The sequence below is a fragment of the Hyposmocoma kahamanoa genome, unplaced genomic scaffold (assembly GCF_003589595.1).
Source record: "Hyposmocoma kahamanoa isolate Upper Pololo Valley unplaced genomic scaffold, ASM358959v1 100021, whole genome shotgun sequence".
In the NCBI taxonomy this organism is placed as follows: Eukaryota; Metazoa; Arthropoda; class Insecta; order Lepidoptera; family Cosmopterigidae; genus Hyposmocoma; species Hyposmocoma kahamanoa.
This window is the reverse complement of record NW_020653200.1, coordinates 4,510,527-4,538,505: the sequence shown is the minus strand read 5'-3', so window position 1 is coordinate 4,538,505 and position 27,979 is coordinate 4,510,527. Positions and strand designations below refer to the sequence as shown.

Sequence of the window (27,979 nt, the reverse complement as noted above, 5' to 3'; positions counted from 1 at the left end):
CTAGAGTCATCGCATGTATAATAGTGCGAAATGTTTAATCTCAATATTCAGACATAGAAAGTATGTTCTTCAAGATTTTGGTTTCGTGATACAAGTAGCTTATTTTAATATATTGGCAACACGATTTATTTATTAGATGCACAAAATAGTTAACATTCAATGGTACTCCAATGGATATTACAATTTATAGATTTAATCTTAAGTTGTAGATGTATGTACGAGTATTTAAACCTAACATCGATATCGATACCTCCAATGAACACTACACCTACTTTGTTTTGGGCTTGTTCTGTTCTTATTTTGTTTTTTTCTTCTTATTTTTTCACAATATATGTTTTTCTTTTTTTTTCGGATTTTTTTTTTGTTTCAAATTTTTTTCACAAAATTCGGGGCGCATAATATTAGTAAATGTGGCAAAATACTTACAACGCCTTCAGAACAACGGAACATAAGCCGTCAATGTGTAGCTTGTTGTGCTGTCCTACGTACATACAGCATGATTATTCCATTTGTAAACATATATTAAAAAGTAAGCATACAGTTTCTTCTATAAGTGTATATATATGGATGAAAAGAATTACAACAACTCAAACACACCGAAACACGAGCATTAACCCTTAAAACCCGCGGTAACCTAATGGTTTGACCTACAGCCTCTCGAGCAGAGAGTCGTGGGTTCGAATCCGGGCCCGCACCTCTGAGTTTCTCGGAATTTATATGCGAAATTTAATTTGAAATTTACTTTGAGATTTTCGGTGAAGGACAACATCGTGATAGAACCTGAATAATAAATAAAATAAAATTGTTTATTGAATAAGTTGTTGTACAGGGTCAAGAACACGTCAAGCCTGATACTTATGACTTAAATTGAACTCTATGCCGCTTATGATAAGAACGATGAAAGTACAAAGTATCAAGCTTGATGTGCTCTTGATTGTACAAAGGAATAACTAAAGACTAATTATGCGAACCAATGTAAAATATAAGACATTTACCTGAACTAAGAGAATCCTGTATTTCAGGTAAAAAGTACTAATTATACACGTGGATATTAAATTATAAACAAAAGATTAATTAAACAATAAAATGCATATCATATACCTATACGCTTAAATTAGACAACATTTATATTTTGGGATAACTAATAAATTCTCTGTATCATCGTAGGACATATTTTGAACGACTTCTTGGAAAATTTCCTTATTATGTAATTTTTGTTACCATAAATAATTTTTGTTACATGAAAGTAAAGCCAATTTGACGTTAATTTATTGTACAAAAATGGTCCAAGAAACAGAAAAAATTTTGGAATTAAACACAATTAAACACACATGTTTAAACATGTTTTGATGATATAACTTTGAGGCAGACAATATATTTCCATCTTTTGTTAGTGTTTTCAGTGCTAAATGAGAGTACAACGTGCTATTTGAGGACTGTGGGGTTAATAATAATTGCTTTACAGTTAGTACCCTACACGACCCTATACCCTACCCTACACAGAAGGACAATAGGGTAAAAAAAGGTGGTAGGAAGAAATCTTTAGAACGGCTCGCAGGGCTCTCTCAATGATTAGTAATGAAGTTTTAGCAATACCACCCCATGATGTAATGCAGTAAGTAATAATTGATTGACATAAGGCATAATATACTTGCCTGATTATTTTAAAATCAGCAAAAGTGTGTAGTTTTTCAAACACAAACATTAACACGGATTCGGTCGCTTAGTGCTTCGATGGCGCCTAATAGTGAGGTTATCATCAATTATAACACCTAATAGTTTATCTTGTTCGTAATAACAATGTCTTAACACTTAATGGTGAACATTATTTTAGTTTTGTGTTACTTCTAGCAGACTTTGATTTTCGCATATAGAACTGCATGAACTACTAGTATTATCCGTTAAATGTAGCTGGAGCCAGTTATTTACAACATTGAGTCCTCATTGAGCATACTCTAATTTCTTATCAGAGTTAGCAGAAAAAAGCAGAACAGTATCATCAGCATAGTTTATGATCTTCCCAACATCTAATTCCATACAAAGGTCATTAATGTACATCAGAAACAGAGTGAGACCTAAAATATTTCCTTGGGGAACTCCAAATGAAGTAGTCTTCAGATCAGAACTGAAAAAGTTACATATTTTAACACATTGGGAGCAGTTCTCCAATTAGTCTCTGAGTAATTTTAGCTGTATGCCTCTATGATGCCCTTTATACCTAGGGATTCAAGCTTCTACAATAAGATGGGTATGTAAACTGTATCAAAAGCCCAGTGATGCCCAGTGTCAGATGTCAATAATTTAGATCTAAAACCGAAATGTGTTTTAGATAATAAGGATTGTTTCGCCAAATAGACAAGTCTATTATTTATAAGTTTTTCTAATATTTCAAATATTGCTGGCTGTAACGAAATAGGTATATTATATAAATGAATGAATGTTGATTTTTACATCCACACGTCAAGCAAACAGTGGAAGGGAAGATAGAGATAGCTTTATACAATACTGCTAAAGTAATAATGTAGCTCTGTCTCTAAAACTCATGTTATTTTAAAAAGTGTTACGAAATCTCAGAAAATTTATAAATGTCAGTTTTGATACCTACTTTTGTTCGTAAACTTCTGTGTGACCATGACGATAGTGCATCGGACGGTAGGAAAAATCACCGGTCACCTTTCTGAAGTCAAAGCCACTTGCTGATGTTAGATAAAAAACTTTTAATTTGTAATAAAGGTAATTTTTTTACCAAAAGTACATATAGATATCGTTGCTTTGCACCACATCCAAAACTGATACTAAACGAAAATTAACAATGAAAACAAAACAAACAAAAGAAAGATATTAAATACTTTAACCTAACCAATAAAGAAAACAGAAAAATATTTTTTCGTATGATTTGATTTTTTATTTTTATGCAAATACTATACAAAAACTTTACTATATACTCTATAGATTAGTATATACCTATGATATACTCAGATGTTCATCGGCTTTAAATTAGTTACATGTAAAGTCATTGGTGAAAATGTTCCAATCCTAATTGTTTATTATTAGCTCCTGAGGTCCAAACTAACGGGCAGTGCAACATTCTGTCGGACATGTTCTCCCTCGGGCTGGTGATTTGCGCCGTGTTCAACAATGGCAAGCCACTCATCCAGGCCAACAATAACCCCCTGCTTTATATGAAGCAGATTGAATTCGTAAGTACCATTGTAACTAATTTATGTACTAGTGTCATTGACCTGACCAGGTCAACGAATAGTGTAATTAAAATAGCAAAAAAAGCCTCTAAATAATAGAAAATTATTCATGCTACGGTTATAAAAACCAGAAAAGTTATCATTTTATTCAGCAGTATCAAAACAAGAGAAGCGTAGTCGAGGCAGAAGGAAAACCTCGTTGTTGAAGAACCTTAGAGACTGGTTCCACCTTAGCACATGTTCCCTCTTTCGTGCAGCAGCTTCAAAAATAATAATAGCCATTATGGTCGCCAACTTACGTAAAGAAGGGGTACACTAAGAAGAAAAAGAAGCAGTATCAAGCGCAATAATAGACTTCATTAGTTTGCACGACAAATGAAATCAAAACATCAAAAACCAAAAATCATAAGAATATTTATTCAAAATACATTCGTCATAAAGTACAAACTGAGGTTGGGACCAATCCGTGAGGCCGTGGTTTTGTATCCGGACTCGTACCTCTAAGTTTCTCGGAATTTATGTGCGAAATGTAATTTGAAAATTACCTTGAGCTTTACGGTGTAGGAAAACAAAACCTGCACATCGAACGTTCACTACACTTGGAAAATATGAACCCCCACCTGCATTGGGCCAGCTTAAACCATAGATTCACAAACATTTTGGCTCACCACTACAAAAAAATAATAAATAAATAATCTCAGTACAGAGTACTAAAAAAACCGACCTCAAAAGTACGAGGAATTAAGTCTATTTGCCAATTTTTTTGGAAATATCCCCTAAATCGCCACTATACAGGACTTGACACTGGAGATAATAAAAATCGGTACTCACTACCCAAAGTGTATCGAGAGAAAAACGCCTTGAATTGGAAAAATAGCAAAATCAACCATTAAAATAATTGCTCCTAAATTAAAGTTTAGGCGCTATTTATAAAAATGAATCTTCATGCGTGAGAAGCCACTTACAGGTGGATGATTTTCTTCAAAATGAAATGGGACCACTATGGAAGTACCCCCTTTCCAACAAAGAGAATCATGTAAATTGGTTCACAAATACCGGCGTTATTGCGTAACATACATACAAAAAAAAGAACATACAGTCGAATTGAGGACCTCCTCCTTTTTTGAAGTCGGTTAAAAATAAGGGAAAAAAATGATACACATCCATACACATCGCACTAATATTACAATAGTGTTGTAACTCAAAATATCGATGCCTTACTTTCTCAAACTCGTATCATAAAGAGCGATTATTCAGGAGATGGCAAAACTTTCTATTTATTTTAAATTTCTTACCAAGGGTTTTAATTTATTACTTTAAGAATAGGTAAAAGCCAGTGTGTGAATATGAAGGAAATGTGATTGAAATCAACCTGCAAAATTTGTAGGTACAGTCCATTCTTTGCATTTAGTAACTTTGTACTTTAAGATACGAGCTTGAGAAAATAAGGCGACGATATATGAATTTCAGGATTAAATCATTGACAAACCAAAATTTGATTCTCTACACGTCAATTAAACCATCGATAGAATATTTGTAAGAAACAACAAACAAACAAACTTTATATGAGCTAGTTCTGGCCAAAACATACAGTCCTTGCTCAAAGATATGAAATTATATGTTCCCTTTTATTTTTAAAAATTGAGCCAGTAGGAAATTGTTTAGATGTCAGTAATAAACTTTATCCTATACATAAATTGTACTGATCTTTCACGGGAAGTGAGTATTCGTTTTTCATCGATTCTGAAAAAATACATTTTTCATTTAATACACTTGTATTAACAGTGCTATATATGCAATGTAGATTATATGTATAGATCATTCAGGTTGTTTTTTAAATGCGGTAGCACCCTCTGGACAGCATCAACGCCCCCAAATGCTTCCGACGTCCTGCTACTCCGTCTCTAGGACTCTTCAGCGCCCACTGAGGAGCGATTGGGACCACTTTAAGAAACTACACCCTGTAGTGGCTTACACCCTCGCCTGAGATGAGACCCGTGCCCAGTAGTGGGATGTACATATGAGTTGTTGTTAATGATGATGCCAGGTATAAATAAACCAGAAATTGAAAATTTATATTTGAAATTGAAAGAAATCGGTATGATATTGGGTGAATACCAAGTCGATGTACAGTCATTTCAATTTAATTAGTTTAAGCGGTCTATACGATTTGCTTAAGCCTCACGTGTCTTGCAAGACATGATTTGTTGTTAACCCGACGAAGTCAATCTTCATATGCCCACGTTAATCAATCACGAAGCTTTGAATCTAACTAAATTGTTGCCTGTCAATACCTAACCAATCTTTTTGCTAAGAGATCGGAAAATAGATTGCACAGTCAGATATCCATTGTTTGCCTAACTCTTTACAACAAACCAAAAAGGATGTTTTTCAAACAGTTGGTAAACGTGCTCACAAAATATCAGATTAGAATAACTTCAGCTTACTGCTGAGCTAACGTAATTTCATGTCTGTAACCAACACGTGTAAAGGCAATGAAAAGAAAAAATGTGTGACGCACCTAAACATTATTATTAACTTTGAAATCAGTTCGGCTGTAGACGCAGTGTACGTGGACAAGATTTATTCAGAATTTCATTAAATTGCGTTAACATAAAATGGGTTCAGCGGTAAGAAACGGAGTTCTGAGCGATTTACTAAAACATTTAAATAAAGAAAAGAAAATGGAGCGACTGTTTTACTTTTCGTATTATTATAAAATTTTCCATAAGTGCTTTCAGATATGTTTAGGTGATATATGAAATATTACCAGGTGAGACCGCAAATCTTACCAATACACTTTACTGAAGAAAAAAGTTGTGTGTTACTCCTCACTATAGCGAGCAAAATCGTAGATGAAAGAAAAACAGTTGAACTATAAAACGTCAGTTTATTTAATCAAAAGAAAAAAAAATATCTTCGAATGCATTCTGAATTTGCACCTCATCAATTTTTATTCTGGCTTGTACTTACAATTTTGTGTGATTATTAAAATTAGTTTAGTTCTTCGACGAATCAAAATAATTCATATTATATATGAATTATTAATATGAAGTCACAAGTGTTTTCTACTACGGTTCTTTGTGTTAGAAACCGCCAAGGTTACCGGATGGATGGAAGCATTTTTAAATTACTTAAAATATTATGAATACTTATAGCATTAAGATGCAAAGTACCATGCGATGTGTACATAAGTCACAGATGGTAAGTGATGGTGTAGTCGAAGATGGATGCTTAGAGTTTCCTAGAAAAAATTCACACTCGCCTTGGTAAATCTCAAATTATTTTAGTATTCAATCCAATTACATACAATATAGGAACAATAGTCCGAGCAGATAACATAGCAAAAGAATTTAAAAATACAATCCCATGTCAGGGTCGAACTTGGATGCGCTCCCCAATTAGTAGGTTAGGTCAGGTTAGTATATGAAAAAGCAGCACAGTGCCAAAAGTGAATTTGTTTGCATTTCCATTTATTTTAAATAATTATCGGAGTTTATGATAACAACTTTAACTTTATTTACAAATACGTAACTCATGTAAAAGTATGGGACTATTAAAAACCACCTTTTACCAAGAATTAAATGTATTTTAATGTAATTAAACTAACCAAAACACCACAGATAATTTGATTTATCGCGGCAATCACACTAAATTAAATCCGAAATAAAACAAAACATAAATCAAAAATATATTATGGATATCGTTTTTTGTACGTACTAAAACAAAATATTCAATTCGGCAAATTAGTCAAACGATAACTAGCGAACGTTATCAAATAACGTTAGCTAGTCATCGTTTACTTAATAAATCAATTATTTCTTTGAGATCACTCCTCAAAGAAATAATTGATTTATTAAGTAAATGTGCCTTTTTTAAATAAACGATTTTTTTTAAGTTTGACATATATATAAATCTTTATTAGTTGATCTACGGATAAATTTATACATGAACTGCAATCAAGGTAACACTATTATTATGTTTAAGCATAAAAAATTCATATTTTGTATTCAAAAATAATATTTCATTCTTTATCATTGGTCTTCTCTTTTAACGATTGATGTTATTGATTGTAACTAAGTAAAAAAAGGTTAGAATATGAAAAAGCAGCACCAGCAGAACGAGCGAAGCAAGCGTGTCGCGGCAGCGGCCGGCGAGTGCCAGCGGCAGCGACATGCGGTTAAATTATATTATAGTTACCTAATATGATATTAGTATACAAATACAATCAACATTAACTTACTTTTATAAACAAGTATCTAAATTTTATTTTTAATGCTCATTTGATTTAGTTTTGAGGCCAAACATAAAACTATCAAAGTTAATTTATACTAACCAAACACTTCAAGCTCAGCAGAACAGATTAAAATATCGATCGATTTAATTTATTTCATATCGTATGCCTGCTATTGAAACTAGTAATCAATACTAGAAATATACTTACAAATGATATATAATTCTGCCCTTGGCTAGACTGTTTGTTGCAGAGTGTTTTTTCACAAGTTGCAAGCACTAATTGACGCGGTGAATTCGACAGTGGAAATGGAAAGAGAAACGATTCATAAGTAGTTTTTATTTTTTACTTGTCCTTTGACATAAGGTCTTGAGACGTAAGCAAGCGGTGACATTAACTTCGTCGACAATTACCTGACACTGGTGTCATAACTTTGGCCGCTGTGACCTGTTGTGGCGACTTTACTACACGTTTAAAATAGAAAAAGATTACTGTTAAGGTCTCCAAGGATTTATTATTCATTTCGCCTACGGCCTCTTTATCTTTACGAGAAAGCAAACAAGCTAATGGCTTTTAAAAATCCGTTATTTTTGTAACGTTTATAATCGTTTAGAATCACTTTCAAGTTCATGAACATTCTATGTAGGCGAAAGATAAAAAGTAGGAAAAATATGGATATCATTAAAATACGAATTCTGAAAAGTATAAAATATCTTGAGATGTATGTAAGCAAAAATAAAAAAAGCAAAGATGTATGTATTTTCATTTTTAAAATTGCAATTATGCAAAGCATAAAACATAAGTATATTTAAATAAATGACTACAGTCCGTAATGTCCTAAGGTAATTTAAACAAATTACAAAATTTATAAACAAGTATAATACAATAACAATAATTGTATGTCGGATACAGTTGGATCAACAAGTGAATGCGGTACTACCGCGCGTGCCAGCCGCCCTGCAAGAGGCGGTCCAGCGACTGCTGTCACGAGACCCACACCCGCGACCAACTACCCAACTGCTACCTCTCATCAAGTACTTCAAGTAAGTTTCCATCATCATATCATGTGAAAAACAAAAGCACAATCTTGACCAAAATTTTTTTTATATCACTGCATTACATCGTGAATACTTTTATGTTTCCCTTGCACATATTTCAGTCTCAAGCAGTAATGTGCTACGGTTTTGAAGGGTCAGTGTTGCTGGTGAAATTACAGACACATGGGACTTATCAACTTATGTCTCAGGGTGACGGACGCAGTCAGTGCCTCAGCTCTTTGCGATTTAAAGCAACTATTATGGACAGGCGTGTCGCTTACAACCACGCACACCACTTGTACGTCCCGTCATTTTGCATCATAAAAAGAATAACACTTTTCATTAATTTTTGACATCGAGTATATAACCAGAAATAGAGACTAAATAAGGGCCATATATATTTCTGGTAACACATTAGCGATACAGCTCTTATAAATATCAACTCCCGTTGGCACTGAAATATAGACAGGCCAAGTACTGACCTTTGTGTACGTCTCCGTATATTACAAAAAATATTCTGAATTTATTGTAATAAAGATAATATCTTTAACAATGCCGTGCTATTCTATACGGTGGTGTAGGAAAACAGCAAAACATCTAATTACAAAACAAACGGAATCACATTTCATCGGCAATTAAATATTAAATATGTAATTTAAAAATTTTGCAATTTTTTTTTAACTGGTCGATTTGATGTGAAACAGTTGACGACACCCATTGACGACACCCGTAAATTGTTTCGAACTCGGGCTTGCCAATCGGAGCGCAGTTGTCACATTAATAATATGGCAAAATAGTTTTCAAACAAATTAAATGACATTTCGCGTCTATTTCTGGTTATATACTTAATGTATATACTCGATGATTTTTGACGACCTCGGTAGTTGAGTGGCTTGCGCACCTGTTTTCGTGCTGTCACCCTCTCCGAGATCCCGGGTTCGAATATCTGTCGGGTCAGTGTAATAACTAACTTTTCTGTATTGTCTCGGATCTGGGTGTTTGTGGTACCGTCGTTATTTCCGATTTCCATAACACAAGTGCTTCAGTCATTTACTTCGGGATCAGAGCAACGTATGTGATGTTGTCTAACATTTATTTATTTGTTAACATCAATAATTGATTTGTTTATTGAATTTCACATTGTTGAAACACCGCGATATTCATATTATAGTTTTTGTGAAATACCTCCACTAATTTGCTATAATGATTGAATACAAAGATCGAACACAAATAAAAATATTTTCGACTTACTTTTTTTTTAATTTACTCGAACCTGGGACCACTGTCTGTTATATATAACAGACAGTGGATATAAAGATATATCTTTGCATTTGAGTTTTTTCGGCTTGCGACTAAGCTAATAGCATCATTGTTAAGTAACTAACAAACGATGAATTATTTAATAAAATTTCACTTACCACAAGAAATAGCATCATCATACCTACATTCCGACTAAATAAGTCAAGGCATTTCGTCATTTCGTACCTCAAAGTATTTAGGTACTATAGTATCTGTCAGAATCAGTCAATAAAAGTAACCCCGATCAAGTAGTTTAAACTTTAGGAACGTGAGTACTCGCGTTCCTAAAGTGACACATATAAGTAACACTGTGGCTCATAAAAACCGATAACTTAAAAATAAAATGTATAAACGCAAATCTTTTAACTTTTTTAGTGTTTCTTTGTTACCTCTATCTGAAACTCGGTCAAGGACACCCAGTGTAAAGAACTGCACAAGCAAATTCGAGCAGGTACAAGAAGTTAAGGTTGTGTAACTCTCTAACATAGCTATCAATTTAACTGGGATATTGTTTGTTTTTAAGCATGCAACACTTCGTATATTTATGTATTTAGACCTGACGTTCAGTTCGGAGAAATTGTCTGGATATTACAACCGTTACAATTCAAACCATACTGAAGTTACCCACATAATATCCCTTCAAAAACAGTTATAAACTGATGAAAATTGCAAATTCTATCAAAGTTATAATCAGCTATAAACTTGCGGGGCTTTAAGTCACACGAGGTTGAGCAGCATCATTCCCCGAAGGCGGGTGGGACGCGCTAGTGCCTCTACTCGTCGTGGGATGCAATGTTACTTAACTCAATCTCTGCCCCGGCCGTGCCGACTCTCAAATCACTAGAAGTTTATCTCCTCTATCCGATCAAATTTCTGGTCTCATTTGTTAACACTTATCAAACTTCCTTAGTATACTTGAAGCGTTTATAACAAAATTTCTATTACACTGGTATAATTTACTAGACCTTAATAGCACTTTAGTTTACTTACATTTCGCTGTCTTTCCGTCTCCATAAAGGCTTTGACTTCTTCGAGTAATTTAAGCGAACAATTTTTTCTAGTCTTTTATTATAAAGTATATACGACACTAAATTTTGAAACATACGTGTCAATTTTCCTAGTCTTTGACATACTACATACAAACGTAATACCTTTTTATTTTCAATTCAGTTTGTAATATTATATATTTTCAGGCATTCTTTGAAATATCATAGGCGTGTGAGACGCGACTGAACAGGTAGTGATAGTTATGTACTAACTTTTATGAATATACATTGCATCTTCTGATTTCTAACAATCATCGGGAAGCTACCCTATATTGTGGGTATTCTCAAAATTCGCACAAAGCGCTAACCTCTCACATTCACACACTTACATGACGAACAGCTGTGTAGTGGAATTCCCGGCCTACAGAATTATACCCTGAACTCTATAACTTAGGCCCTTTCAAGGCGAGAGTATTGAATAGACATTATTTATGTACACGTGCTCCAGTGTCGACCTCATCGACCTTTCCATCAGGTGAGATAGCAAATACCTACTTAGTATTTTATAAAAAAAAATCAACAATAGCTGATTATATGCGAGTACGTCTTCCATACATAAAAGATATTTTTCAATTAACGTAGCTTGTTTGGTTTAGTGTGGGTATATGAGTAATCTGCACATAATGCTGCTTTCGTGATCGAAAACGGGCGCAAAGATGTTCGTATATTCTGTGCTGCACAAATTAAACTAAACTTCGCAACAGCTTGAACTTGTCTTCCAATTTTGAACTCGTCTCTATATGGGAGTGTATTCCGACAACATTTAACTGGTACTCTTGTGCCACAGCCTAAATTCACAATGATTTACTTGACAATCGTTTAACTACCTCAAAATTGAATTTTATTTATTTGTTTATTCATTCATGGAAAACCAACAGCTTCTGACATTTAATAAGATCAGGAACATAAACATAAAGCCAATTACAGGTTTCCACCTATAGCTTCAGACAAATCATACACGAGCATTAAACAAACGAACTTTAAACAGTATTTCTTAACAACATGCATTTACATAAATATAACAACCCAGTACCTGCGCTAATCATAAATTATTCAAAAAAGTTAGGTAAATAGAATGTCCGTGTGTTTACGCTTTAGCATATTAACATTACAATTGAATATATCAACTGCCAGGTCATGATGGCTCAGCACACTACCCAAGCTCTTGCTAGCTCTACATAGAAAAATATTTTGTCTATAGTTAGTCCTCGCTAAGGGAACTGCAATAGATAGTGTCTCATAGAACGAGTAGGTGCAGTAAACGAAATATCACCCAATAAGTCAAAGCAGTCAACATTACTATTTACAATGTTTAGAATATACGCAATATCAAAGGTTTTTCGGCGAATATTTATATTCAGATATTTACAGAGACGTGTGTAGTCGCATGAATTATAAGACTTACTTATTTTATAGCACAACAATTTAATAAATTTATTTTGGAGTCATTCAATTCTGTCTATACAGACTTGGTATCTCGGACTACAGATTTGGAAAGCATATTCCAACTTACTACGAACATATGCACAATACAATATTCGTGAAGGTGTTGGCCTTAAGAAACAGACTGAATTACGCATTATCAATCCAAGATACTAGTAGCCTTGGAGATAACATCATCAATATGAGTATCAAACATCAGCTTTGAGTCATGGATCTAACTGCCTAACTCCCTTCGTGGCCGAACTATTACCATCCCGGACTGCCACGCGGAGGTCCCAGGTTCGATTCCCGGGCCGGGAGAAATATTTGTATGGCCTACATTTATTTCTCTCGTGAGTTTGGGTGTAATTTGTGGTTTTCATGTGTGTGTCCATAGCACCCGCGACACAGGGTTACCCTAGTGCGGGGCTATGTTGAGTGTGTGCGTTATTATTATTATTATGGATGACACCCAGATCGCTCATGACTGTCTTTCGTTTTAGACAGCGGTTTTTCAAACTATAAGAAATAAAAATAGTTTTGACCTAGCGTGAAAAAGCAACTAAAAACATTTGGAGGGGTTAAGATCTAATTTATTGTTCAGACAGTAGTTATCTAGCCGCGACAGATCAGGCTGCAGAGCAATACATCATCAACAGAAGTGATTTTGGCATAAATTTTCATATCATCAGCAAAGCTGAGTAAATTGGAAAAGCGGAAGCAATTACTAATGTCATTAACAAATATATTGGAATATATAAAAGGAGTGGCCCTGACGATGAACCTTGAGGAACACCGCTAGGTACGGTAACCCAACCGGATGTGTAATTATTTACTACCACTGCTTGAGATCTGTTGCTTATGTATGAAGAAAACCACCTAAGAAGTTCACCTCTGATACCAATAGGATAAATAAAGTCATAAGGATATTATGGTCAATTTTATCAAAAGCCTTACTATAATTAGTATAGATTACATCTACTTGAAGGCCACTGTCTATAGATTGTGAGACAAATTCGTTCAATAATATAAGATTAGATACTGTAGACCTACGCGGAAGGAAAAAATGTTAAATCTTTAAAAACATCTTAGTATTAATAATTATAACAAACTAGTAGAGTAATTTCACATAAAATACATGAATATTATGGTGGGGAAACATCTAATAAACTGAAAGTGTTTATTTTTTGCATTTTTTGTTGGTTCGATTGCGGACTTCAGAATCAGGTAGGCTTTTAAAAAAAATACTGGGAATGCAGTTATTCATATTAAGAATGAAAGGATGAAAAAAAACATTCTTTCATTCTTAATATAAGAAAATATGGCGGTCTTAAACATTTAAGGTAATATAATACAGTGACAAGGAAATAACAAAACCCAAATAAAATGGTTGCACAATTTATTGTACTGTTTGGCTTTTGGTTTCATTTGTTTTATGAAATTAATAAAACGCTTCTTATCTTGGTAGTAGTAATACAGGAAAGTATTATGCCCGTATTACTAGTGGTAGTACCACAGACAAAAACAATTACCCGTGATACTACTAGTAGTATCACGGCCTAGGCCTGTCGGTAGTTACACGGGAGATTATTATTGCCCCTGTAACTACTAGGGGCGTGTCAGCAGTTACACGGGAGATTATTATTACCCGTGTAACTACTAGTAGTCGTGTAACTACTAGTAGGGCAACAAAGGAATTACATATATCGTTAAATCCATTGCTGAATCTGTAAATCGCAAAGATCTGCGGGGCATTGCCACTACGCCAGTCACTGAAGATTTAGGTTGACACGTAATTTGGCCAGCACCCTTACCCTTCAAAACCAGAACGCAGTAATGCTCACATTACTCCTTGGCGGTGAAAACAGGTAGGTAGTACTTGCCAGGACTAACTCTTTCTCAAGGAACTCTACTTCTACAAAAAAAACTTCTGTAGGGGAGGGCGGGGCTGAAAGTTCCGATTTTCAAATAACTTGTAGTTTTATACTGAAAATGAAGGATTTGATTTTCAACATATGGAAATGTTTAACAAATGTTTATCGCTTTTTCTAATAGTATAGGTACTTCTACTAATATCTCAATAGTCTTTTTCATAGAGGCAAATTTTTTACAAATTTCGGATCGGAACATTCAGCCTCACTTTGGGGCGCGTTGTTCCGCATTTGAGGCAAATTGTTCCGCCTAGATTGTGACAGAATAACACAATTTTCTTAAATAAAACCAACCTTTTTCATGATTGTATGTATGTAATGTTTATATTATGCACAAGTAACTTAAAAAAAAACAACTACATTCTTATTCATCAGTAATATTATTCATCGCTCATTTCTTCATATGAATCACAGTTGAGACACACATAAGTGACTCTATCATCTTGTCTAAATATTTGACATGAGCCTGTTTGTAGTTTGGCATCCTTAAAACAAAGAAAAATGGTCATAAAAATTTTAAGTATGATTGCAGGCCAATTGGGGAAGTTGTTCCTAGGAACAACCAGCCCCTCGAAAGAGGAACTTGTAGCCCCAAATTACGTCTTTATACGAAGACTGACATACCGGCAAAGTAATAGAATCAATAAAAAAATACTCAAACTATAAGATTCCTTCCTAATCTCACTACAATTTAGAAAAGTTACGTATGAATCGGCCCATAATATACAAAGACAGACCAAAAAATTGAAACAAGAAAAAATTTACTTACGTGATATTTTGACGGCTCCACGTACATAGCCACACGTCGTCGCCGGAGTTACTGAAATGGCTGCCGGCAAGACGCATCACTTGATGCTTTAACGACGCGCTTCACATGTATTGCTACATACTTTCCTTGCAAAGTTATTGCTGTGAGAACAACTTACCCCGGGAACTAACTCAACAATTGATTATAATTTATTATTATAATAAATTAACTATTATATTTTTTGAGATATTTTTTGAAATAACTTCACTATCTTCGCCACGAGTCCAGTTACTAAGTCGTAGAAATTCTCCTATGTGTTTTATTATAGATCTTTGTACTGACTTTTCAGCATTTGTCGCCACTAGTGACATCTTGTGAGAGGTTTTTGAAATTAATTATAAGTTTTAAAACTTTAATGTAACGAAATTGAAAAGAAATACATCGTTACTATAATAAAATTTTGTCATATTTTTAACAAAAGTTTAGTGTCATATGTAACTATCGACACGTACTTAATTTTTTAAATCTATTTTGATATTTCCTAAATATTTTTTCGATATAAGTCGCATTAATGTTTCGGCTGAGATATGTACTAAAGTCATTGACCTATTGGTCGGTCAATGACTAAAGTATTAAAAATGTACAAGAGTCAGGTAAACCAGTACAGACATTCTATTTAGTCTCTGAAAGTTTTCCAATACACTCTATAGTGGAAACATTACATGAAGGAATAATATTTTTATTTATATTATATTATTTATATATATATTATATTACATATTATTTATATATATTTACTTCTACTTTTCCTTACCGTATCTATTTTTGACATTGACATTTCATATTCACTGAATAATTTTAATTTGTGCGAATTCACGAAATAATGGACACTGAGGACATGAAGTATTTTGTGCTCGCTGATATTGTCATAGTTCGTAATGGTTAAGAACACGTAAAATTTATAAAACACACTCACTGCTTTTCTATTGAGTCCAAGAACTGCACATTGTATAGTTTTCTTAAATAAAATTTTGCAGTCTCACACACAAATGTATAAAACTTAACATGCGTTTCTGCGTTTATAAAGGTTATGTAAGTGAGTGACGATGTGTCAACTTTCAAATCACATTTGAAATAGGTGAATTTGTAAAAGAAATCATATAAAAAATTTAAAGGTATACTTATGAAAAACAGAAACAAAATTAGCAAGTGGTCTACGAGAAAATTAAGATTGGGAGCCTCTACTCGTATAGATCTAAATATAAATATTACTTTTGATAATGAACGCCTGGCTATAGTAGGAATTATGAGACAGATTGCTCAACGGTCAATTGTATCGTTACCCATATGAATTACTTACGAAATTGTGCAATCGCTGGCAACTACTACACCACTACTGAGTACCCTAATCTCCAAAACCATGGCTTGCCCATATACTTTTATACATTTTATATTCAACTAGCATTCATATGCAACCATAATTTGAGACGCCAGCTTTAACTTATTATTAATCGCATTCAAAAAAAGGAGGTTCTCAATTCGACTGCATGTTTTTTTTTGTTATTTTGTATGTATGTTACGCGATTTTATGATACTGTTTTTGTTGGAAAAACGCTACTGAGGTTCCCACCTCAGTAGCGTTCTCATTTAAATTTGAAGAAAATATTCCACCTCCAAGGGTGGAAAACTAGGGGATGAATGACTTTTGGGGTCGGTTTCTTTAGTACTCTGTACTGAGATTATATACTCCCGGGCGTATAATTCGAGCCACCTCGCATTTTTGTCGTAAGAACACAGCAATAGTGTTGTTATCGAAGGAAAAGTTTTCCCCGGTTTTGCAAATGCATATTCCCAACAAAGTCTTATGGAAAAGAAGTTTAGTATACTAGTTTCAAATTTGTGTAATAGATTTTAATCAATCAAACATTGTTTAAGCTTAGGGCACTTAATACTGAATATGAGCGGTGGCTCGAATTATGTGTCCAGAAGTGTATATAAAATTGTGGTAAAGAAAGAAAGAAGAAAGAAAAACGTTTATTCGCACATTTAAGTCACTTTACATCCCTAAATTATAAACATAACATTAAATTGATAGCTATTTATTAAATAATCTATAAATAAGAATGCAAAGTGACACAAAAGAGGAAAAGGAGACGACTCAGCAAAAAGTCTATCTCTGGCGAGAGAGACGCTGATTTTCAGTCGTATTGGTCGGCGAACACAAAATTAAAAAAAAAACATTGTTTCAGGGGTCAGGCCGAGATCGCTATTCAGGCGTTACAGTTTTTAGACGTTATAACTATGAAGGATCCCAACCAAAAGGCAAACTTCTATCGTGGACAGCTCATCGACGCCCTACCGTACATCCCAAAGGTATGACATTGTGCGATAATTAGGATATTATCTGATAATATATACAAAAAACCTTTTTGTTTTTAATTTTACCACCAAACGCGCTGAAAAGATAAAAAAGTGAAAATTGATATTTGATAATCCTAATGTGAATTAATATTACAATAGTCATCACATACTAATTTTACATCTTAAGATGTACATGTACAGCGGCGTTTACTAATTATTTTTAGGAGTATCCATGAAAACCTTTCTTATTCCCTGTGCGTGTGTCTACTGCCCTACCAGAACTTAGCATATAAGGTCTTAAGAATAAGGTTCAAATTTTATTTTAAATAAATAAAAAAAATTTAAATAATTTAATTTAATTATTTTTAGGAGTATCCATGAAAACCTTTCTTATTCCCTGTGCGTGTGTCTACTGCCCTACCAGAACTTAGCATATAAGGTCTTAAGAATAAGGTTCAAATTTTATTTGAAATAAATAAAAAATTTTTTAATAATTTTTTTTTTTTAATTTATTGATAAAATTTAAAATTTTATATATATGTATCATATATATATGTATATATATATATTATATTTTATTTATAATTTATTTGAGGGGATTGCTCAATATCGGTAAAAAAAATTATTGACAGATACAAATTGTCTTCGAAAAAATAATTTTGAAATATAATAATTATTATTATTCACCTTCTAAGAATAACTTTGTAATAGAGTACATAGCTGATATTATTATATATTTAATTAGGTACTCAACATATGCATGCATACAACATACGATTGAGAAATCGACAATAAAACATAATGAAATAATCAAAACTTTCATTTCAACTTTTCATTTAGGTAATATATTGTGGAACATACTAAAATTTCATGTTGGGAATATCATTATCGCTTTAATTTTGCTACTTAGATGATTAAGGCGACAGAGGTGTTTGGAGGCTTAATAAAAATTGCCTCGCTTATTTTTAACCCGCATAAAGTTAAAAGAAAACTAATTAAGGAGTGGCTTGTAAGCTGGGAGGTAATTTATTTTTACATCCGCTCCCACCTTTGAACCCTGCCCACCAAATTCAGCTTTTTAATTACATTATCATGGGATCTGTCGAAAGTTTTACAATTGAACCAAGAATTGTCAATTTATTCTTATAGAGTTTCCGTAAAACAGCTCTTTCATTAAGGATTGTGGAGATTGGATCAACCGATGTTTTGTTTTAACTGGACAGGTGGTTGCACTTTATTGAAAAAAATTATATTTTTGCATTGATAATAATAGCCCGATAAGTACAGATTTTACTTCTATGTTTCTTGGGACTGAGTCTATTATATCTGAACATACTAGTAATGGAAATGTGAAGCTGCCTAAGCGAAAGCCTAAAGCGAATTTTTTAAAGTATAATTTGCATGTTCAGCACGGAACAGAAAAAAGTCGTCAAGTACTTTAAGTGTATCAACCATATTTTTTTTCTGTGCTATAATTAATGGTACATTAATGTGATGCTTGAAGTATTTTGTACTGTTACAATAAACTGGCAGATACCACCATAGATATATGAAAAATAAGGGATGCCACTGTATAGCGAATTCTTTATATGTTTCTAGTAGCGCTCAACAAGTGTCTACAAAACCCAATACTTGGTCCGGAGTCATAAGCTTCGAAATAGCTGTATTTACTTCCAGTTACACAAAAGTTCCTGTTTCAGAAACTTCGTTGGCAGCATGTATGGCCCGCGTTGCAGTTAGAAGTCCGCACCGCAGAAGTTTTAGCCGCCGTTCTACAGCCTATAATTTGGCTTACGAACGAGGCCACCCAAGAGGAATTTTCGTTTTACGTATTGCCAACTTTGAAGTGAGTTTTTGGATATATTTTTACTGAAATGTGTACTAAAAAAATTTAAAAAATGCCTTTATTACCTTTACAAATTTATTACAAAAGAAACTTATATGCCTATGGTCCTCACATGTTCCCGAACCCTGTTTCGAAAAAGAATTTTCTCTCTCTTAAATTTTTGTTCCTTTATAACTTTTTACCAAGCTCTAAACATGTACTAAGTTTTGTTCATTGTTGTTGTTATAATTTATTAATAGTAAATTATATCACGGCGAATTAGACTTGCTTATTCCAGAAACTTGATGAACTCCCCGAAGAGCATTCAGGCCTCAGTGACGATCCTGGAGAACTTGCACATTATATTGAAGAAGTGCCAAAAAGATGAGATCAATAATGAAATTATGCCACTGCTCTTTGCCGCACTTGATAACAACTCCAATCAGATACAGGTATTTATATTTACTTTTTACTAATAGGTTATAACTGCCACTTGTTGACCCGCACTGTAAGTAACAGTCAGGTGATTTATTTGTGTAACAATCAACGATTTTTTTTCCAGACGGCTTCTTTGATTTCGATTCAAACTATTTCTGATTATATTGAAGACAAAACCTTGCATTCAGTGGTGCTTGTGAAAGTGAAAACTTTACTGGAGAAGAATCAGAGCGATGTTAAAATTATCAGCCTCATTCTTGGTTTCTTCGAGAAAATTCTTGTAAGGCTTGATAGGAATCATATACTGGAGCAAGTGATCCCAACTCTTCTGAGTATGAGACTGAGTGATCCCGACATCATAAATCGTGTCGTCAGTAAGTACACAGTGCCGCTTCAGATTAGAGCATAACGGATAACGCAAATGTCAGTTGTTCTTTCGATTTGCAATAATAGGGTACAGAGCAAATATCACTGTGGGATCCGAAATGCTTTTTGACATTGTTTATTATGTATCTATTTATCTAATCCTACAAATAGGATTTTCGTGCAGTACTTACAGATAATTAATGTGAGTTTTACTATAAATCGCGTGGCGAAATTGCTAAGTTGCGAGTTGTATATTTACTTGCTAGCTTATGCGAACGGTCAATGCGAATTCGTTATTGTTGACTATACTGACGAAAATAATGTGACCCACTATGACTCTCGTTGCAGAGCTTTATAAATCAATGCTACTGGAAAGGAAGTTTGGGTTGACAACTAACGTGATGGCGACAAAGATGATTCCTGCTCTAGCTCCGCAGACTGTCAATCCAGCTTTGAACGTTGAACAGTTCGCTAATATCATGGAGGTATTACACCCCATTTTTAAACAAAAAGGAATTATTAAATATAAAGTAACCTTTTTAACAGCTGTAAATCTCATAATAAATCCTTGTCATTGCTCTTTAGATTCTGTACGACATGTTGGACAATATTGATAAGAACCAGCGCTACAAGCTAAAACGAGACAGCTTGTCGTTGCCCAGTCCCGAGCGTCACAGAGCGTTACGCCATCAGATGAGCACAGATAATATGAATGTACCTCCATTTAACATCCCCAATCTGCGCGTGGAGAAACGCAAGACGTCGAGTGCCGAAGACATGGCTCGCAAGAACTCTACCAGTGGGCCAAGCGCTCCTGCTATTGGCGGCAGTATGGGTGGTTTTAAGGGTAAATGCTCAATTTATATCTTGCACATAATCTTGTGGTCATTTTTACTAATGATTTTCTTGATTCAGGCACAGGTATCGGACAGTGGTTCTTTGGATCGAACAACTCCACAAATAATGACAGCAACTTCTTGCGCGTAGCGAGTGCATTCTCCAACAGGCGGCTATCCGACAATACCTTGATGACACCTAAAATCCGTATAGCACCGTCTTGCGCGTCGTCGCCAGGTGGAACTCCAGGAGGTAACTCTGGATTGCCGACACGTCGTCACTCCAGTATTGGACCTCAAGAGCGTCGCGGATCAGCTGTAAACTTATCGCCGCCGACCGTAAGTTTTTTTCCATCAAAGTAGTTGCTTTTTATATAACGTGAGCTTACTAACCAGCTTTATCCTTGTAATACGAATAGTCGACTACGGAAGCAATTATACATATTTATTACTCAGTTAGATCAGTGGTCATAGTCCTTTGTTGAACATGCTACTAAACGAAAACTACACAATTCTCGAGGAAGCTAGGAGTAACACCGCATACTTACATACAAATCAATTTAGCCCTCCGGCTTCACCGTAATCGGGAAACTCAAGTTCTAATCAAGCTGATATCATAAATACTGAAGAGAGGCAGCGGTGTGAGTCGTTTGTTGGCGAATTAGTGGAAAGCGAGGCTAACGATGGTGAAGTGACAGTGGTTGTTTTGGCAGGGCTACCAGTACAGGGGTCGAGGTGGATCAGGCTCTAGCCTGTCTGTGCCGTCGGCATCGCAATGCGTCGTAAGTGATGTGCACCGCGTCCGCCTGCCTGGCTGCATATAATCCCCGATCCCTCTATTGAATGTCGACTTCAAACGGCTTTATATCTACATTGATGTGGTCTGTTCTCTTCTGCGGTTGTGTCTTCTTCCCAAACGGACTGGGAGAGATAGTCTCATCGTATTCATATATCATCACCGTACACGTAACATTGCACGAACCAACCTGATTTGGCGTATCACAATCGAACTGTCAATTCCATCATTAGACTCTCATTGCATTCATCAAAGCTAATACTTCCACTCTTAACGCCATTGACTGATAGTAAAGTCAAGAGGGACGAAGTGGTGCATGTTCGTTGAAAGCATAATTGTAAGTGAACTACGATGCATGATCGCGTTGAATGTCCGCACGGCTGAGCCGGGAGAGTAGTTCCTCCTTTGTCGCTCGCCGTTGAATGTTGTTGTATCCGACCAAACCGCGACTCTGCATCCTAGGATTGGATTCCTCGTTTGATGTTGTCTTCCAAATTATTCTACAACCCAACACATTGGCCCTTAGATTTAACATACATTGCAAATATATTAAACTAAGTGATTATTATTAAATTCCAATTATCTGAACTTGTATTATTTAAAATAATATGCACTTACATCAAACATAGGGAGCATAGTCACGTTCGGAATAGGAGATTGGCACACCTGAGTACTGCTTAGGAAAAAATGTATGTTGAGTGTTTTATTTTACGTTTGTATGAACAACTTTCATCTTTTCATTTGTAAAGGCTGCGCGCCAAACATTATAACGCTGTCTCATTCACTGTTGCTATTTGTTCTTCAACGCAGCTTGCACGGAGCATGATCGTGAGTATGGTTCCTCTCTTACATGTTTGACGTTGCGGATGCGCAGACTCATATTTACTTCTCGAATCTTCGGATCTCATCGGCTAATTAGTGGAACTGCACCCAGACGTTGCCACATTTTATACACAGTCACGACTCACAATTCATGATTTTATTTCGTTTTTTATATAGTACTTTAAACTGTTTTATAACGGCAACATCTCCGTGATAATTCTTCATTTGTAGCGTAGTAATAAGTAGGGTAAACTAATGTATTCCTGGCATCCAAGCAATGATTGGCACTTTTGTGTTTAAATTCTAACCATATTCTAACATTAATTTATACTGAATTGATATTCCATTTTTTTGTGAAATTACTACACTAGTTTGTCATAAATATTAATTTTGCTACTGAGAAAATACAATAAATTATATGTATAAATGGTTTTTCAATTAAAATAGACTGTGAAATTCGGTTGTAGGGTAAGGTTGCGTTTGTCGTAGCCCCTAAGAAAAAACCGCTGTAATATGTAAGGTTATTAAAATTAAACAAAACCTTTAGTGTCTACAGGATCTTTATTTATTTTACTATCAATGTGTTTTAATGAAAATACCAACAATGTTTATTGAGTCAGTTATTGACAAGATTTTCAAAAAGCACCTTTGGTACAATTTAGGCACCTGGTTGCCTAATTTGTACCTCCTGTAACCTAAGTCGTACTTAGAATAATATTTCAGTCAGGACATAAACTGTATAGTACAGTACTAATAAAAAGATATCATAATACCAATTAAAATCTAGAAACAGGTACTAAGGTCATTAAAAATGAAATAATTCTTAATATTTTTAAAAGGAAAGAACAATCCCAAAATTTTATGTGTAAGGGAAGACAGACAACAAAAATTTTAAACTCTTAGGAAATAAAAGTATACATGCTTCGATAATCAAATAAAGGCATATTACGTAATAAAGGCACTACAAAATTTGTTTTGTTCTACACAAATATATGATTTAGCTGAAAAAAGTAAAATAATTTTCATAAATTCCTAAGTGGTACCAGTACGATTAAGGAATTTTGCACGGGTTCGTTTGTTTTTTTTTGTTTACGGTTTGCCGGTTTGTTTTTGTTTACTCGCTTAACTTAATAGTTCAAATTTATATTACTTCTCACGGGGGCCTACCATAACCATTTAACCATAACCTTCAATATTTTTTAACAAAATATTGAAGGATAATTATGAAGGAAATATTGAAATATTTTAACAACGTCAAACTTTACATATTTGACGTTGCGGATGCGCAGACTCATATTTACTTCTCGAATCTTCGGATCTCATCGGCTAATTAGTGGAACTTCACCAGACATTGCCACATTTTTACACAGTCACGACCCACAATTCATGATTTTATTTCGTTTTTTATATAGTACTTTCAACTGTTTTATAAACAAGTTCAACTTTTAATCATTACCAATCAATATTAAGACAATCAAACTGAAAATAATATTGTTTTCATTGCATCCGTGTAACTATTTTAAGATTGCTAACTTTGACATAAGAGCAATATTACTTTAATGTCAAAGTCGCGTCATAGTCCGAACTGAGTGAATGAATAGTCATAAAGCTGCCAATAAAACATCATAGTTTTAACATTACAATAAACTTACTTTAAGTGCGTCATGGTACAAAAAGTCAATGTAAGGTTAAAGTAATATTGTTTTAAGAGGTTGTGGTGGACCCCTGATATGATGATATGAAACTGATATCCCTAGAGTACGACTTAGGCGGTGGTATGACTAACGCAACCTTACCCTATACGAAAACCATTTTTTCCCCCCATGCTCGACGTCAAGTACTTGAAATAATACAAAACTCTCGTGTCAATTATTGGTAAAATTTATATAATATGAAAGTGCAAATATTGGAATTGCAATTCTCCAAAGTTTCAACTGATGTTTGGCACAACTGCTTTACAAAGTTTTTACATAAAGCTTTGGTATTTTTTTTAAACTACACAAATTGAAAAGGGTACCATTTTGTTGAAGGAAAAATTTACCAATACTTATTACGTAACTGTAACTACGACGTCAAGGATTGTACCTTTGTATTTGCAATCCGCATACTACCATGGCCTATCAATGTACTACCGGAAATATTTTTAATAAATCCGTAATATTTTGCATAATAAAATGTACGCGCGCTGACGCGATGCACTATTAATAGTGCAATTTTTTTTCACAAAGTGGGCTACTTGTATAGTACTGTAATATTGAAATAAATGGTCGTACACATAAGTGATTATGACTAATTTCAGGTTTCTTACCACGGTATGACTTCTTTTTTTTCCGACCAACCAACGGTTGCACGCTCCATGGTCAACCCGTGACTATGGATCGATATATATGGAGAGAAATCAAAACGAAGTCATACCGTGGTAAGAAACCTAAAATTAGTGAATAGCCTCGAAAACCTTAAAAAAAATTCATACACATAAGGTGCAAATTGTGCTTTAAAGAGCCAATAATTATATAGTTTACCGTATTTATAGTTGATACACAACAACTTTCAATAACCTAACACGCTTCAATAAGCTGACATTAAGTCATTTGAGGCATGCAGTAGTTAATGCATGTAGTGACTGCGACGGGTACGTCAGTACCTATTATGTTCGTAGTTACCTTGAAACTTTTATATTTTAAGTTGCACGCAGGAACCAAGTACTTGGTTAAATAAGTTAAGTGCAACAATTTCACCATACACAATGTGCTAAAGTTTTGGTGCCTTTGGAAATGAACTTTAGCCGTCTAATCGTGGCAATATTAAATCTGGACCCACTGGGATGCACTAATTTTTGTCCGTATTAAATTAATATGGTAAAAACGATTACCCGAAATGCTTGCATTTTTTACGTCCAAATAATACGTCCAAATTGCGACTGGTTGAAAATGATGATGAAATGTAATGTGCAGGGGGGCTCTATGCCGAACACGTCATCGAGCGTGCCGTTCCTGCTGACCTCTTCCATGCAGTCCATCCGCTCGCGGCGCCCGTCGGCTTGCCTCAACACCTCGCAGGGTTCGGGGTTGCTGCAACAGCTGAGTAGCGGCATGGTAAGGCATCTGCCAGTCGTCGGCTCTTCTAGCAATGCGCAGGCGCAGACGCACCCGCACCATCATTGGGGTCCGCTTCATGGCGCCACAGCAAGCTACTCTGCTCTGAAGCACACCGCCTTGTCAGTCAGCAAATGCCCGTCACTCAATATAACCATGACGCGTTAAGCGCACTAGGAACCGATCAGCCCGCCCCTCGTAGCATCGGAGAATCATCGCCCTGCGCCGAGAGCCAGAAGGCGCGCGAGACCCGGACGCCGCGCCGCCTGCCGCCCAGCCCTCGCCGGGCCAGTTAAACTTTCAAATTCAGCCTCTGTTGGCGGTCCCCTTCCGGTTCTTTCTCGTAGTACTCTAATATTGATGTTGTAAGTGCGAAAGTATTATCCCTACATTACATAATTATTTGCCTCTGTTTTATTAGATACGATTTATTTATTTTTCTACACTATTTGTTCCGTCATTTTTTTATGTGCATAATATTGAGACTGGAGTAGGTGGTTACTCGGAAACCATGACATAAATCTTTTCAAGTAAGAACCTGTGAGCTTTAATCGGTATAATGTGGACATATCACTTATTTCCGAAAAAATGATATGAATTTTTCAATTGTAATAAAATTAAGAAAGTATAAATTCAAATTTAAGGATAACAGTAAAAAATGATACCAAACGAGGATAGTGTACAGCAAGTTGTTGTATAATGGTGCTGTGATATGGTATTGTTATATTTATTATATACTACTATAATGTAGAAAGTAACTTTTTCTGTCAAACATTATGAAGATTTTCAAGTATGTTTAGCACTTTACTATCGCATTACATTTTGAGCGATATTTGGCTCTTGACACAATAAATTGCAATTGTGCCAAATGTTCATGGGCCACAATCGTCGCATTATTTTCGGCAATGAACATCTTATGAATAAAAGAACTTAAAACTTATAATAAATATTATAGTCAACCGACGAGTTGTTATTAGAAGTTCCAAATTAATTGACCAAAAGTATTTATTACACTTATTAGGGTTAGAATGGATATTACCCTCAATATTGTTGCTAAATTTCTACCCTTTTAAGTTTTCTATAAAGTAGTTAAAAAGAGTAGGAACTTAGTCTTTAAAATGGATAGTAATGTAATACTCGTGAGACAATATTTTAAACTCTAAAACATTTTTAGTTAAAAGTTATAAATTAAAAGGAATATAAATGTAAAGAAGTGCTAGTCCTCCAAAATTGTGAATGCGTAAAAAATATTTTAACACGTTGTTAAGGTTTCTGCAAGACTCCTACTTGCGATCAATAAAAATTAAAGTTAGACCCTTTTGAAGTTGAACCGATTTATTTTAAAAATAAATAATCAAACCCTTTTTTCTATTATTATTTCCCCTTAGAGTAAAGGTTGTTTTTGTTTATATTAGTAGATATTAAGTACTATTCGCGTTACATCGAGTCCTACAACGCGACGTCGCGTCGTGAACCCTGCCCTGCTTACTATTCTCGTCACGTCTAAACTGTAGTTTCTGCCCTGCTTCAGTTCCCATTACGCCAAATCTTGAGAAATACTTTAAAGAAACTTGCTAAAAAATGCTGATTAATTCTATAACATAATTATTATACCCTAACCTCTAACCCTTTACTATGTGCTCAATTTACATAACCGATATTTTTAATTACAACACTATTTTCAGCTTTGTCATAAACGGCGAAAGGCGGTTAAAGTGTAACATTGAGCAAGTACCTACACTTAGCAACAGAACTTAGCTGAAATATAGAGAATGGTATTTTCACAGTCTATGTAGTGAATCGTATAACTGTTGTTATAATCAAATGAAATATATCATAGAGCAGTCAAATAAAATCACACCTTTATTGCAATTCATCTACTATGGCATCTAACGTAGTAGATTTGTAGTTCCACATTCAAATTTATTGTTTCAACTTCCGACTATCCTATTTTTGTTTGTTCACATTTCGTTTCTCTTATGTTGGTAGTCTCTGATGTTGATGTCGTACGGTTCGTACATATTTTGAGAACTTGTATATACGTCTGGGAATTGTATTATGTTCAAAATGGATGAGGTACCGACATAGAGCCAAACATTCAATTTAATATGCATAAACCTGTTCCATCAAAAATCGTGTCCTTTTAAAAATTAATATAAGACATAATCGCTGACTCTCAGGTTTCATACCAAGAGGATCTTCAGTTTAATTTGCTTTTTCGGCTTTCCTATCTCCCTATTGGATTGTTTAGCATCTACTAACTCTTTTGTTAGCAATAGAGAGCATATTAGCGAACACGGCAATAAGTAGAGTAGCGCTTCATTATAAAGTAGTATAGCGGAGCAGGCGGGCGGGGGCCGCGCGGCCGGCAGCGTGGCGTTAGGCGTCAGGTGTCGGACTCGTACCGCGTCCTCCGGCCTCGCACGCGCTTTTTTTAATGATTTTTATTATGGTTGATTACAGTCTCAGCTGTTTACGGGCCGTACGTAAAGAATTTCATTATCGTTAGAGCCGCGTAGCGTA

The 27,979-nt window shown here is 34.7% G+C and overlaps 1 protein-coding gene across 2 annotated transcripts in view; it reads left to right on the top strand.

The window, feature by feature from the left end:
- The window catches only part of LOC113226140 (SCY1-like protein 2), a 235,480-nt gene extending 209,486 nt beyond the window's left edge, over positions 1-25,994 (top strand). The window contains exons 7-17 of one of the 2 annotated variants that reach the window (XM_026458672.1): positions 3,055-3,200; positions 8,347-8,477; positions 17,167-17,290; positions 18,979-19,124; positions 19,402-19,555; positions 19,666-19,915; positions 20,256-20,392; positions 20,493-20,754; positions 20,823-21,082; positions 21,457-21,525; positions 25,316-25,994. In XM_026458672.1, coding sequence (XP_026314457.1) covers positions 3,055-3,200; positions 8,347-8,477; positions 17,167-17,290; positions 18,979-19,124; positions 19,402-19,555; positions 19,666-19,915; positions 20,256-20,392; positions 20,493-20,754; positions 20,823-21,082; positions 21,457-21,525; positions 25,316-25,624 — 1,988 coding nt within the window. In that variant the 3' untranslated portion in view covers positions 25,625-25,994. The remainder of the gene's footprint in view (positions 1-3,054; positions 3,201-8,346; positions 8,478-17,166; positions 17,291-18,978; positions 19,125-19,401; positions 19,556-19,665; positions 19,916-20,255; positions 20,393-20,492; positions 20,755-20,822; positions 21,083-21,456; positions 21,526-25,315) is intronic. The other variant, XM_026458680.1, reaches the window with a different exon arrangement.
- The last annotated feature ends 1,985 nt before the right edge of the window (positions 25,995-27,979 follow it).